At 37.1% G+C, this 15,761-nt stretch overlaps 1 protein-coding gene across 1 annotated transcript in view; it reads left to right on the forward strand.

Moving 5' to 3' along the window:
- Positions 1–15,761, forward strand: part of ZNF277 (zinc finger protein 277) — a 132,747-nt gene that overhangs the window by 68,037 nt on the left and 48,949 nt on the right. Inside the window, 3 exon segments of the mRNA XM_020889389.2 lie at positions 1,630–1,831; positions 9,593–9,681; positions 9,917–9,999. Coding sequence (XP_020745048.2) covers positions 1,630–1,831; positions 9,593–9,681; positions 9,917–9,999 — 374 coding nt within the window.

Here is a 15,761-nt window from a genome sequence, read left to right on the forward strand (position 1 = left end):
GGTAATTGAAAAATATATCCTACAACTAAAGAGCTATAGAATTCCAGAAATCCTTTTTTTATTACCTGATTTAATGAATGTAATAATTGGTAACATGCCAATTTTCTAATAATGCTTTTAAAGTGCTTAAACATTTTTCATGTTCTCACTATTGTCATGTGTACCCTGTTTTCTCCTTTCTTGATCTTTAATAATTTTATGTAATTAAGATAAACAGTTTGATTTAGCATCCTCTATTATGAGTGATGTGTTAGAGGACATTCCTTACAGGACACTTTCCTGAAGCTCACTTAAACTCCTCTATCCCATGTTCCCATAAGCCCTGTACATTCCCTGCTTCTCTCCCTCCCTGCCTCTCTCTCTCTCCCTCCTCCTCTCCCCTTTCTTCTCTCCCTGCCTCTCTCTTTCCCTCTCTTTCGCTCTTTATCCTTTTAACTTATCTGCCCCTTAGCCTTGATGGTAAGAATAGTATCATACAGCATCAAACAGGAAACGGCCAGCGCTCAGTAGATACTCAGCTAGGTTTGGTTGAGTGAGTGAATGAATGCTGCCCTCTTGCATCGTTTATCCCGTTCTGAGACCAGGGTCAGCAGTGTACCAGTAACTGATTCAATTAGTTATTCATTTAAGAAGGCCTTTAGGAATAAGGTAAAGTAAGATAAAAAATAAATAAAATTTTAACAGTAGAATTAAATAGTAACCTAATTCCGGAGACTGCTGTCTGTGAAATAGCTGTCTTTCTAAAGTTGTCTGCCCTTCTTCAAATGCCAAGTGCCTTCCACTAGTTACCTGGTTGCTAACTACTCAGTAGTGTACCTACAGTGACAGGTTCAGTCTAGAAGACTGAAGAGGACTCCTGATAAAACTGTCTCTAATTCAAGGCCCTTAATTCAGAGCTGTAGACCTTACACACCTCAACTCTTAAAGATTCTGTAGGTGATGTTAGGGAAAGGAATAGTGTAGACATGAAAAAGGTTCATCATGTATGTCTAGTGATTGAGCATTCATCTCTTTGTTCACAAGAACTTGAATTATGATGCATAACTGTGTAATAAGCAAATGATAGACATAAATCAAATCACAAATTGCCACCTGGGCCACCCAGCACATGCTGTGTCAACCCAATGTGAGACTTGCCTTCTTCTCACAAATAATCAGACACAGGAAAAAGTTTGCAGGTGCAAGAGGAAGCAGCTAAAAAGATTGTCCTGGCCTCATCTGTAGCCTCAATATATACCATTTACCTCCCAGTGTCATGACTCTCGGCCACAGGTCACATTTGAGACTTAGAACCTTAACTCAGCGTGCTACTGCCTCCCCCTCGAGTTCCCCTAGAGTTGCTGCCATTGGCCGCTGTCCAAGAATGAGGTTGCACAGCTGTCCTGACAAATGAGTTTCCCCCATTCAAGCCAGCAAATGGGGAGTTCGAGCTGCTTTGTAATACTCTTTGCCTCTGGGTTGCAGAAGCTATTTAAGATGTAATAAAGTATCTTGTTCTCTGGTACTGTGTATTTTCTTTTTGAAATTATGTAAACATCTTTAGGATCCTTTTAATGCAATAGTCAAGAAATCATCCTTCTTAAGGGAGTTGATTTCAGCTTTTTTCCTCTTTCTTTTTGTCTCTCCCAGACACTAAGGATTATATCTTGGAGCCGCTTTCTCTGCCAGAAAGTCCAGGTGGCACCACCAGCTTAGAAGGTTCTCCATCTGTGCCTTGTATTTTCTGTGAAGAACATTTTCCTGTGGTTGAACAAGACAAGCTTCTGAAACACATGATTATTGAACATAAGATTGTCATAGCTGATGTCAAGTTGGTTGCTGATTTCCGAAGGTAAATTTTGTTTTCATCCATAGAAGAATTAGGTTTACTATTTCATAGTGGAAAGGTATAACTTAATTATTCCTGTAGAAATATGAAAATTCATACTCTTTTTCAGGTTTCAACTTAGCCTTTTTTCAACTTTGAGCTTATTTGCATTCTTGAGCAAGTTGTATTTGAAAATGTTACATACTCTTGTATTTCTACAAATTCTGGAAGCAGACCAACTTTCTAAAGAGTTGATAATACTCCCTTTACCACATCTCATGAAATTTTTGGCATTGTTGGTCTCTATCAGATTGATGTCCTTTTTATATTTCAGGATACACACATTCTCCAGCTAAGTGAGTTCTTCCTGACAGCCCAGAATAAACTTGGTAAAAAAAAAAAATTTTTTTTAAGCCACCCAAAGGGAGGTTTGGGGGAAAGGGGATCCTTGGATCTTAAGTGTTACAATAAAGTTGAAAATCAGAAAAAGACTGAGTCTTTCAACGACCCAGAGGGGTATAAGGGGTATAAAAGGAGACAGCAGCTAAGGTCAGTGACTGAGGTGCTCAGAGGAAGAGGATGAAGAAGATGAAGAGAAGATAGGGGTGAGTGGCTGAGTAACTGCCAACACTGGACATGGTGAGAAATGTAGGAACCTAACCTGTATAGCCTGATCCTGAAATGAGCTAGACTCGCCAATTCTAGACTGCTTCTTGGAAGTGATTGTCTAACAGACACGCCTTCTCTTAAGCAGGTCTAATGGAATAGTTATGTATAGGTCATTATTAATTGAAAACACCATGCAAACAATATGGTGGCAGTTAACTAGCTTAGTATAGTTACTGAAAGCACATATTTTGGTATATCTGGTGAAGTCCCATTTTGAGATGTTCTGCATTGATTTCCCTACAGAACATTAGAGTAGCCCAGATATTGTAATGTCCTTGCATCTAAATTCTGTATCTGCCAGACCACATTATTCTTAGCAAGCGAGTTCTTTCTTAGGATGGGTTTTGCAAACATCAAGCTATATTATTAAGAGTGGACTGTGAAACCCAGCCGGCCTAGGATTGAATGCAGGCTCAGTGACTTTCTTACCATATGACTCCCAGCAACCTACTTACTTCTCTGAGCATCAGTTTTCTTATCTATAAAATGGGGGTAACACCAGCCCTCATAAGATTGTTGAGCATTATATAAAAACAGGGTATGTGTAGCACCAACTAGCATCTGATATCTTTCATACCCAATAAATAGTAGCCAAATTTTTAATTATATTTTGATTACAAAAGACATATTTTAAGTCTTAGTTTTCTGCAACTAGAGCCTAAGTTTTCAATAGGCATTTGTTGCTGACCTGAAAATCTAATTATGGTTTGTAAAATTTGTTTTGAGAAATTTTCATTTCAGTTTCTAAGTACTCTAAACTTCTAGAGTAACAGTTTGTTTTTTAAGGACAAATAACCACAGTGCCCACAGGGGTAATATTAGCTATTCTATAGCCCTTTTGTCCTTCTCAACTGCGTAGCACCTATTTCTGAATGTCCGCTGTGTGCCTACTGTATGGTGGCTGCTTTTATCCATTCAGCATTGCCACTCAGCATTTGAGTAGCCTTGGGGCTGTGTGCTTAGGGGGCATAGAAAGTTATATGAAAAATATATGTCACCAACTCCTAGAATGGGTTTTTTTTTTTTTTTTTTTGGCCACACCATACAACACTTGTGGGAATCTTAGTTCCCTGACTAGAGGTCAAACCTGGGTGCCCTGCAGTGGGAGCGAACAGTCCTAACCACTAAACCAGCAAGGAATTTCCTAGAATAAACTGATTTTTACAAGCTTTCAGTGGAGAAACTGTGCTTCTCATTCTCATCCATTGTTCTTTATTTTCAATTAAAATATTTGTATGTGTATGTAGGTATGTATATACGTGTGTGTATGTGTGTTTTGGGAGTTTTCTCTTACATGATACAAAGTTACATGTAGTCAGATCTGTTGATTTTGTTTTAGACACTTCTTAAGCTAGAGCTTTGAATTGTTTACTTATTCAAATAACCATTGATAGGAGTATCAGCTAAGTTATGCTTTTCTAAATTTTGTATCACTTGGCTTTTCTTTGATGTAAAACTACATTTCCTTACTCTTTTTTTGTGATATAAATGCAAATTCTCCCTCAGAAATCGCAGAAAAAATGTGATGATCAACCAGTGATAATTGAGTAATGTTGAATTTTTCTTTCTCTTCTAAAATCTGTAAGGAATGTCTGATTCAGAGTTTGTATTTTATCCTTTGTACTTACGTAAGATAGCTGAGTGGCTATATTTGTTCTAATCAATCTCTCTTTTTATCATTGTTGTCAATCTCATCTGTATGTGGGCAGGAAAATCAAATTATTTGCTAGGTCTCAGGCCTTAGGAGTTGATAATCAAATGTTAAGATCAATCACATTCTAAATGCAGCCATGTAATAAAATGGGTGCTTTAATTAAAAAGAAAAAGATGCTTGTCTGATAGAAGTGCTTTCTAAATAAAATATGTAGTTACCATGTACTTTAAATTTGGAAATCTAGATTTTCCTTGTCAACTGTCCTAATTAAATTAGTTTCATTCTCAGGAAGTAAAAACATGATTAATTCAAGTTGACCAGGAATGTATGTGAATAGACTTTAATATCTTTTAAAATATTCAGCCTCCTTTAGGTATTACCTGACTGCTTTTAAGTAAACTAAAAATTCCTCTCCAAAACAGTACAAGCATTGACTTCTGTGATCAGAATTAAACTGGAACCTTCTCAGCGTTGTATGACTTTTTCTTAACAGTTTTTGAGGGGAGGAAGGGACAGTGAGTTCAACTGGCATGAATTAATTCACTCAGAACTGCTTTATAGGTTAAGTAATTATTATATGTAATAATTATTATATATGCTTCTCAGAGAAGAGTTGTTGCTTCTGAGTACAGTAAAGATGATAAATAATAGATAAGAGATGCACTTGCCTCATCCTTTGTAAGAAATAAGCTCTCATCTAAAAATGTGGAATATATTTAACATTTTCTTTATTGGAACAAAGTAACAGTAAAACTTTCCAAGAGCAAATAAACAAAATCTCTCCTTTGATCCATTTATTAACATAGCTATTTATATAAGCTATTTGCTAGCTTTATGCAGTAGATAAAACTTTTCCAGAAGAAAAATGTTAACTCCTAATTCTTTGCTCCTTTCTATATTAGATTCCACTCATTCCATGCTACTTAATTAACAACTATATCTCAAATCTTTATGCTTCTGTCAGTATCACACCAGTTACAGTGGGGAGTTGGACAAGGAAGATGATATTACTACAAAGATTTCTGGTTAGACATGATTAAAATTCTTTGAAAGAAAGTATTTGCTGATGACCAAATAATTACTTTTGTGGCTTTTTATTAAAATATGAAATGCTGTGATAACCCTCCAAATAAAGGGTGCATACCACATATTATTTCTTGGCTTCCTTTAGGTATTGGGTGGCTGCAACTGTAGCTTTAAGTAAACTAAAGAAGTAGGAAAAAAATGAAGAAGTACTAAATGATTTCTTAACATGGAACAATAAGTTTTAGTGGGTAGGAAAAAATGCCATAAATGCATGTGTTGAACATATCCTATCTTTGACATCTCTCGGTTGAATACAATTTATCTGAATGTTTTTACCAACCACAAGAAAATGGATATATTGACACTTCTTAATTCTGTGGTAAACTAAAAGTACTATTTTGTGATAACTGTGATGCATCTTAAATCTAGACTTAGGTCAAAACTTTGTTGTAGTTCAGATCTGTTCATATACCATAAGATATGATAATATATTTAACTTATATGATAGTTTATGATAATATTTCACTTTTGTAGCATGATTTTTTTCATTTGATGTTGGTGTCAACAAACCTTTGGTCAGGAGGAGACCACTCAAATGACAACTTTGTGTCTATTGGACTGACCTCTCACCTGCATTATTCTCTTTTCCTCAGAAACTGTCTAACAACATCTCAGAGATGTCCCTAGAGATGGTGTCTAAGAAACATCCTTTCCAGAATTCATAACTACTTGTTCATGGAGCAATAAAATAACTTTTAATGAATGTAAAGGCCTCTAGACTGTAAGAACATAACATTTTCTCTCCCTTTATGCCATGGGAAGCCTTAACAATTTGAGGAGCATAACTGAGGTTCTGTCAGGCAGGCTCTCTCCATGATTTTAAGTCAGCTGCTGTTAGTTATCATGTCCCTTGTGCCTACCACATTGAGGGTAAACAGTGATACAAAACAAATATGTGATGTGAGCCTTCTCTTCAAAGACCATAGAGAGTAGGAGTGAACATGGAAGTCCTCGGAGACTCCGAGTCACTGACTTCTGGAATCAGGACTTCAGAAGAGTTAGTGCCACTGTAGGGTCTCTCTTGGGATCTTCCCTGGTGGCTCAGTGGGTGAGAATCTGCCTGTAGTGCAGGAGACCAGGTTTCAAGCCCTGAGTTCGGAAGATCCCCTGGAGAAGGAAATGGCAACTCACTCCAGTATTCTTGCCTGGAGAATCTCTTGGACAGAGCCTGGCGAGCTACAGTCCATGGGGTTGCAAGGAGTCAGACATGACTGAGTGACTTTCACTTCACTTCAGAATCTCTCTTGCCTAGTCAAGCAGTTCCAATTCCACAGCCCCAAACAGCTGGTGTAAACTTTCAGTACCTACACAGGACATTAGGAGCGGTTCAGATTAAGAGCTGCTTTTAGGGAGTATGCTTTTCAGAAAGGGAAGACCTTCCCTCTCCCTTCAGACTTCATTTCTGTACTTTGGTTTTGCCCTGTCAAACACTGTTTTCCAAGGGCTCTAAGGAAGTTGAGTCTCTCCATGGTCTCTGAAAAAATTCTTCAACTATCCATTACAACTATTAATATAATCCTAGAGGCTTTCTCCTGCTTTTTTCTTCTTTTGAGGTTCTTATGTAAATTGGTCCTCAAGTGACATAAGAGACATGATGTTGTAGAAGACTTAAGATTAGGAGACAACAGATCCCAATTTGAAAGGTCACAGTTGTGTGACCTTGAGCAGGCAGGGTCTCAGTAACAGGAGCTGCTCATAGTTATCACCCTCTGATCACTCTACTCTTCCTCTACCTTAGGCACCTGTGTGTGCCTTCTGACACTACTAATACAACTGTTGTAACTTGCTCATTACATGTTTGATGAAATGTTATCATTGTTTTTGTTGTTGTTTTGGATGCCAGGATTTCTTTGGAATAAACAAATTCTTTATTACTCTAGTTTTATCTAATCATGTTATTTTTCCTTATAATAATAACCAGCCATTTATTAAACACCCAGAATGGTGGGTGCTGCTTTACATGTATCATCCTATTTAATTATCAGCAATCCATTTTGCAAATGAGTAAGCCAAGTTTCAGAAGTTTTAAAAAACCTTTCAATTCAGATTTATATCTGTAAAGGCAAAGGCCCTGCTTCTCTCTACTCACTGTTGCCTGCGGGGCTGGTGTAATCAATTAATAAAACATCAACTATGAGGGTTTGACCATAGGTTTAATTTGGAAAGCTAAACTACTTCTAGCTCACGATTTGTGCAGGTAAGAGACTCTCATTGTGTTGACTCTGTTACAGAATTAGTCAATGACAGTTCACAGGACAGTCTCATCACTAGTATCTGCTCTTATCTGGTCATCTGCTTCATGTAGTTATCATTGCCTTTTAACAAACTATAGGCCAATGGGCTGGTCACTATTCTGTTTTTCCCAGAGGATATCACCCACTTCAGTGGAATAGTAATCAAGAGTGATGAACCTCTCCTTGGTGTATTCTAGTGGCAGCCATGAGGGAGCTCCAGATAAAACATGACTCTTCTATTTTTTTAAGTCAGTTATCTTAGCACCTGGTCCTGCTGTGTGAATTTGATTAGTCATGAAAATAGATGTCTGTGTATTTCCTGTGGAAGAACGATCTATCTTCCATTCCTGACATCTCTAATGGACGTTCTCTTATGGTCCTTCATCCATGCAATAGAAAATATGCTAAGGGAAGAATAAGAAAAGTGTCTGGGAATGTCACTTTTATTCTCTTAAGTCTTCTCTTGCCTTTTTTTCTCTTTCCCCTGGAGAGGGAAAAAAAGCAACTAGTGGGAAATGGAAAGGAGGAGAATGAGAGTAACTATGTAAGATAATTGGAAAGTGAAAGGTTGCTGAAGCTGGCCAGGATGGCAAAGGAAATAAGCCTTTTAGAAGTGCCTTTTCTCTTTCTGTGTACTTTGATGGATCTGAAATGCTTTCTGCTCTGTTACTTCTAATGTGGAAGCCAGTAAGCTAGCCATAGGGTCGTAGTTCATTATTTATACTATTTATCATTTGAGGGTGAGCTGGAGCCTAAGATACATCATTTTCAGATCTCTTAAAATAAGGTCTGGCACTGTTTTATAAGGAAAGGGTTCTCCCCCTTCTTACCCATCCAGGTTGACAGCATGGTTATACATGAGAAGAATGAACTAAAGCATGTGGTTCTGTTCTTACACACTATTCTTTTACTTCTTTTACTTGTATATTCTATACATGGTGTTGTCATCCATATATATTTTATATAAGCTCATGTCATGGTTCTCTCTTTCTCTCAGATCTCTCTCCCAGCACATTTTTTTTCCCTAATATGTAATGTATGTCCTTTCTATAGGGGACTATAGGTTTGGGAAATTAAGGAGAGAATAAAAAAGAGCTGAAATACTGGGGGTTGGAGGCTACTTAGAGAACCTTACAGGAGTCTTTAGATACTCTTCTACCTCTTTGAAACATTTAGTGTGGACCTACTATATGCAGAACACTGCTTGGTGCTGTAGCAGGCCATTTAAATGTGTTGTTTCTGTGTACTTTGTCTGTATCACTAAGTTCCATCTCTTTCACAGGTTTTGGTTCTTTGTTGTAAGGTTCTTTTTTTAATCATTGACCATGTATTCTGATAAATTGTCAACTGTATAGTCAACCTTTCCATTTCCTTTCTCCTCCATGAAGGAGATCACATTCTCTTCTTTGTATAATTTGGTAAATGGGATTGCAATTGTCAATATAAATCTTTTTAGGTAAATGGAAAGATGAGCAGTTTGTTGAATCCTGTCATCTTTCTCCCTCTTTCATCAAATGACACAGGTCTGGCTATTATGCTTTGCTTTTAAATTTAGCCAGTGTCCTTCTAACTCAGCTCATTAGATACAGGAATTGTAAGCCTGGCTATTTTTCTAAAAGCTAAATTTCCCTCCTTTCAGATACAGCATGGATAATATGGAATTGTTCTATCTTGTTATATAGATACTGAATTTATACAGACTATTTGTTCCATTGTCATCATGATCTCTTCTTTTGATGTATAAGGTAAACACCTAGCTTTCAATTTATTGGAAAATGTGTGATGAAGCCTTTTTAATCATTGTTGCATTTTAAATTCACATAAACATAGATGTGATTTTCAAAAAAACTTCACTATTACATAAAAATAATTCATTTTAATTTTCCCGTATGGCTGTTTATTGAATTTGTGGATGGTAAAACATAATCATTTTCATGCCCTTACAGGGTAATGTTATTTCATTAAATATTTCATGGTTCTACAATGCTCTATTGCCTTTCTGTTTACAAATTTTCTAGCAGTTTTCAGTCAACATTTAATTTGTTGCTTTAAGATAATTAAATGTTCTTATAAAATCCTATCATTCTCAAGTAAGTAGTTCACTGAGTCTTCTCACTATTCTTTCTTTATGATTGTTCTAAGGTACATTTTATATTGGAGGAAAAGGTTCACTGAACAGCCCATTACAGATTTTTGTAGTGTGATAAGAATCAATTCTGCAGCTCCATCTGGTAAGTGTACATCTTGACTACCATCTTTCCCCTGCAATCCAAAAATTCAAATGAATAATTTTTCTTTAGTTGTAATTCTCTAAAATAATAGCTAAAATTAAATTGCTTATGTTTTCTAATAACTTTAGTGAAGTTAAAACAGAACTATATACCAGAAGAGATTTTTTTAAGAAATAAAAAAAATTTTTTAAGTGAAAAATAACATTTCTCATTTATTTTTCTCATATCTCAACAGAAGAACAAGACAATTATTATTTGTTATGTGATGTTTTACCAGAAGATAGAATTCTTAGAGAAGAACTTCAAAAGCAGAGACTGGTAAGTAGTAAGAATTATTTTAAACCGTGAATAGGGTGTTGGAAATACAGAATCATTTTTGTTATTGTTCTTTTTGTTTGTTTGTTTTTATTCTGGAAACTTTCAAATATACACAAAAAAAGGAGATAATGCATAAAGATCTTAAAACAGAAAAAGTATACACTTGATTGAAGATTAAAGCATTTCATGTTAAAAATGCAGAGAGAATTTTTGGCTTTGTTTTGCTTCCTGGATTATCTCTAAAATAACAACAGAGCTTACACATTTTAGTGTAATTTTAGTTGCCTGACACATGTAGGGTTCAGCAGTCGTGGAAAAATGCCCTCAGCTAAAATTGAGTTGAATTGATTAACTTTTTTTCTCCCACTGGAATGTGCTATGCACGAGCACTTCTTTTGTTCCTCTTTATGAATTAAGCATATAGTTTGATGGTAATACCCTTTCTCATTTTCAGCCTTAACAGTAAGTACACTAATTTGAAAATCGCAGTATCTTTTCAAAAGATAACAGCATATACAATTGTGAAAATTTTCATTTTCAGAAATTGAATAGAAATTGGTTAATTTTTTGAAGTTACTAATTTTATTTAAAAGTATCCAATTTTCCATTATTTGTCAATAAATCTCAACTATTACTTGAAAATAACTGGCTCGTTTTTTCTTCTTTTAGTATTTACTGAAGTGTTCCCTGTATCTTTGGACTCAGCTAGATATATTGTAAGAGAAAGTAGTATTTCTGCTAAATCCTCAAGAGATCTAGGAGGAAAATAATTTCTGTCTACTAAAGTCATAAGATTTGAGAAAGTCCCCTGAAGCACATTATGTTTTATAAACATCCCAGCTGTTTATTTCTCCCGTAAGCAGAGATGGTATTGTTGGGTATTGATTTATACATAAGAAAAATTATGCTTTTCCTGTAGCAACAAACCCAATGAAGAAAGAGGACTTCTTTTCTTTCCTTATTGTAGTATATAAGAAATCCACAGAGTCAGGATAAATTTGCTATCATTTTATGAATTTTGTTTGGTAGTACTTATTCATAATTTTTTATTTTCATGAATTTTTTCACTCTTACAGTGTTCTTAGTCAGAATAATCAGCTATCATAATCCTAGTACTCCTATAGGTTTCTTTACAGGAACTTAAACTGTGCTACTTCGGTGGTTACTGTTACTCAGTACGCAGAATCTTTACTGTATACCTGTAGATAGATTCAAGTTTCCAGAAATATGTGCATCAATAAAGTTGAGGTAACCTTTGAAGATTCTGACACCAGCTTCAGCATATGGGCTCTTAACTCATACCACCAAGTAATTCTCTGACATCAGCTGGATACTCTGTCAATGTAGTACAACTCAATCCTGACATTGTCTATCCAAAGACAGCATCAGATGCCACAGGTGAAGGGTTCAGACCTGCAAGACTGACATCCACTTCATATGTTGTTCAGTCCCTCAGTTGACACTTTGCGACCTGATGGACTGCAGCATACCAGGCTTCCCTGTCCTTCAAACTCATGTCCATTGAATCGATGATGCCATCCAACCATCTCATCCTCTGGCGCCCCCTTCTCCTTCTGCCTTCTATCTTTCCCAGTATCAGGGTCTTTTCAAAAAAATCAGCTCTTCACATCAGGTAGCCAAAGTATTGGAGCTTCAGCTTCAGCATCAGTCCTTCCAGTGAATACTCAGGGTTGATTTCCTTCAGGATTGACTGGTTTGATCTCCCTGCTGTCCAAGGGACTCTTCTATAGTCTTCTCCAACACTGCAGTTTAAAAGTATCAATTCTTCAGCACTCAGCTTTCTTTATGATCCTTCTGTCACATCCGTACATGACTACTGGAAGTTGGCAAAGGAATGTCTCTGCTTTTTATTATGTTCTCTAGGTTTGTCATAGCTTTTCTTCAAGATGCAAGTGTCTTTTAATTTCATGGCTGCAGTCACTATCTGCAGTGATTTTAGAGCCCAAGAAAATAAAATCTGTCACTGTTCCCATTGTTTCCCCATCTGTTTGCTGTGAAGTGATGGGACCAGGTGCTATGGTCTTCGTTTTTTGAATGTTGAGTTTTAAGCCAGCTTTTTCACTCTCCTCTTTCACTTTCATCAACAGGCTCTTTAGTTCTTCTTTGCTTTCTGCTGTAAGGGTTATGTCATCTACACATCTGAGGTTATTGATATTTCTCCTGGCAATCTTGATTCCAGCTTGTGTGTCATCCAGCCCAGCCCAGCATTTCTCATGATGTACTCTGTATTTAAGTTAAATAAGCAAGGTGATAGTATACATCCTTGACATACTCCTTTCCCAGTTTTGAACCAGTCCATTGTTCCATGTCTGGTTCTAACTGTTGCTCATTGACCTGCATACAGGTTTCTCAGGAGGCAGGTCACGTGGTCTGGTATTCCCATCTCTTGAAGAATTTTCCACAGTTTGTTGTGATTCACACAGTCACAGGCTTTAGCATAGTCAGTGAAGCAGAAGTAGATGTTTCTCTGAAATTTTCTTGCTTTTTCTATTATACAATGGATGCTGGAAATTTGATCTCTGGTTCCTCTCTCTGCCTTTTCTCAATCCAGCTTGAACATCTGGGAGTTCTCGGTTCACATACTGTTGAAGCCTAGGTTGGAGAATTTTGAACATTCCTTTGCTAGCATGTGAAATGACTGTAATTGTGCGGTGGTTTGAACATTCTTTATATATCTACTTCATATGCCATTCACAAATCGAGGTTTTACCTGTACTTCTGACCAACTGTCTATAAACCTCTATAAAGTGACTCTCACAACCACCCACCTTCCTTGGTTTTGGTTCACAGAACTCAGGAAGCTAGTTTACTCACTAGATTATTGGTAACGATACAAAGCATGCCAGTGAATGTGGACTGACATTCAGATGAAGAGATACTTAGGGTGAGATACCAAAGAAGCTCTGTCCCCATGAAATCTGAGGCCCATCAAGGCAGTGTGTCCAGGCGGCTCAGTGGTATACAGTCTGCCTGCAGTTCAGGAGACATGAGTTCAATCCCTAGGTCAGGAAGATCCCCTGGAGAAAATGGCAACTCACTCCTATATTCTTGCCAGGAAAGTCTCACGGACAGAGGAGCCTGATGGGCTACAGTCCTTGGGGTGGCAAAACGCTGGACATGACTGAGCGACTGAGCATGCACACGTGCAAGGCAGCATGTAGACATGTTCTGATTCATCAACCTGGAGGCTCTCTGAACCGTGACCTTTTGGGGTTTTATGGTAGGCTTCCCAGATAGTGCTTGGATTTTTATAAAAACCTCATTAAATACTAGGCATGATTGATTAAATCATTGGCCATTGAGGGGTATGAAGTTCCAACCTTCAAAGTCACATTGTAGGACTTCATCCTTAAGTTGTCTATGTGCTTTCCAAAAGTCAGTTCATTAACATAACAAGAAACACGTTTATGGCTTTCAACACATGAAATTCCCAGCATTTTAGGAGCTAAGTGCCAGAAATGGGGACTAAAGCCAAATACATATTTCTTATGACAAATCACAACATCCCATCTTTTTAGCAACTTTATATTCTGACAAAGTGGTAAATTTGATGAAAGTGAGCATTATGGCAGCTTAAAAGAAAAAAATGATTAAGTCAGTTCATACATACATGCATATTCACTGAATTCCAGCTTAACTACATGTTTATACAAGGTGTAATTCATGTCATAAGAGAGTGTAGAATCTAGAGAAATAAAGGCAAATGTGTTATCTCAGGAATAGAGATAATGATAGAACATAGGGCTTGTGAAGATTAAGTGAGATAATGTGTGTAATATACTTAACCACAGTACCTGTTAGGAAACAAGCACTCAGTAAATGTTGCCAGTAGTACAAATAACAATAATATTAGGACTTCCCTGGAGCTCCAGTGGTTAAGACTTCATGCTCCCAATGCAGGGGGCATGGGTTTGATCCCTGGTGGGGGAACTAAGGCCCCACACGCCTCACAGCGTCAGTGTGGCCAAAAAAGAAAAAAATACAATAATATTGTGCCTTAACAGTGACATTGATTTGGGTATTTGAAGAGTTCTAGAAAAAGGAGGAAAATACATGTGGATCCACACTGTTGTTGTTCAGTCGTTCCATCATGTCTGACTCTTTGCAACCCCATGGACTGCAACACATGAGACTTCCCTGTCCTTCAAGTCTCCTGGAGTTTGCTCAGACTCATGTCCATTGAGTCAGTGATGCCATCCAACCATCTCATACTGTTGCCCCCTATTCCTTCTACTATCAGTCTTTCCCAGCATCAGGGTCTTTTCAGTGAGTTGACTCTTTGCATCAGGTGGCCAAAGTATTGGGACTTCAGTTTCAGCATCAATCCTTCCAGTGAATATTCAGGGTTGATTTCCTTTAGGATTGACTGGTTTGATCCCCTTGCTGACCAAGGGATTCTCAAGAGTATTCTCTAGCACCACAGTTTGAAAGCATCAGTTCTTTGGCACTCAACCTTTTCTATGGTCTAGCTCTCACATCCGTACATGACTACTGGAAAAACCATAGCTTGACTATATAGACCTTTGTTGGCAAAGTGATGTCTCTGCTTTTTAAAACTCTTTCTAGCTTTGTCATAACTTTTCTTCCAAGGAGCAAGTGTCTTAATCCCATGGCTGCAGTTATCGTCTGCAGTGATTTTGGAGCCCAGGAAAATAAAGTCTGTCACTTTGGGAATTGGCAATGACAACAGGATGTCTTTTAGGTGTAACAAGCTCTATAAATCAGTAACAGACATTTCCAGCAAGAAACCCAAATGATCAAATGAAAACTTTCAACCAAAACAATAATACACCTTTTTCCTTCTATCAAGTTAACAAGATTTGAGAAGAGTAACAGTGAATGGTGGTAAGGATGTTAAAAGGCAAGCACTTTTTCAACCACTTTAAATAGTGTGCATTGGTATACTATACCTGAAAGGTGCTTAAATATAGTTTAAACCCATTAACTTGCTTTATGGTAATGGGTATATAATCCATTCTGTGTTTGAATGATCTCAACTCAGTACCAGTAGGATCTCAAGTCCGTGAGAGAGGACATCAAACCAGAGTGGCATTTGCCCTCCTGATTTGCATTAGTGAGACTTGCATTGATATCGTTGTCTCTACTCTCTCAGTTGGAACTCTAAAGAAAGGATTTGGTGTAAATACCTTTGTATGATTTGCTCTTAGTTCAAAATGGCTTTGTAATATCTTTGAGGCAGGAATTATGTCTTGTATTTAAATATCCTTCAGTAGTACTCACTATACTGCTAAATTCATGTTATTATTTTTTACAAACTTCATTTTTTTAAAAAATTGCTTCTGAACAAGTAACGGAGGTATATAGAGTCTAAATGATCCACTTTTTTCCATTTTCTTCTAGACCTCACTGGTTCCTTGTGACGTTTATAAGATTTGTCTCTGTTTCCAGGTTTGCTTTTTTTTTTTTTAAGAGCTTGACTCCTACTTGACACTTACTTGAACTTTTTCATGTGTACTCTGAAGGGAGAATGACAGAATTAGGAAAGATTCTTGAGGGTTTGAATAGCTTATACCCCTTCCTCCCTTTAGCTTCCTTCTTTAAAAATACTCCCTTGATCTCATCATTCTATCTTAATCTCTTCCAGTAATCCTTTCCCCTCTTTTATTTTAAATGGGTAAGTTCTCCAAGGTCCCTGTGTGCAAGTTCATAAATACCATTGCTATGCTGGTGGCTTAAATTTTGGTGCTGCCACAGAAATAGGCAGTCAGAGTCAATATCCA

This window comes from Odocoileus virginianus, chromosome 1 (assembly GCF_023699985.2).
Source record: "Odocoileus virginianus isolate 20LAN1187 ecotype Illinois chromosome 1, Ovbor_1.2, whole genome shotgun sequence".
NCBI classification, from domain to species: Eukaryota; Metazoa; Chordata; class Mammalia; order Artiodactyla; family Cervidae; genus Odocoileus; species Odocoileus virginianus.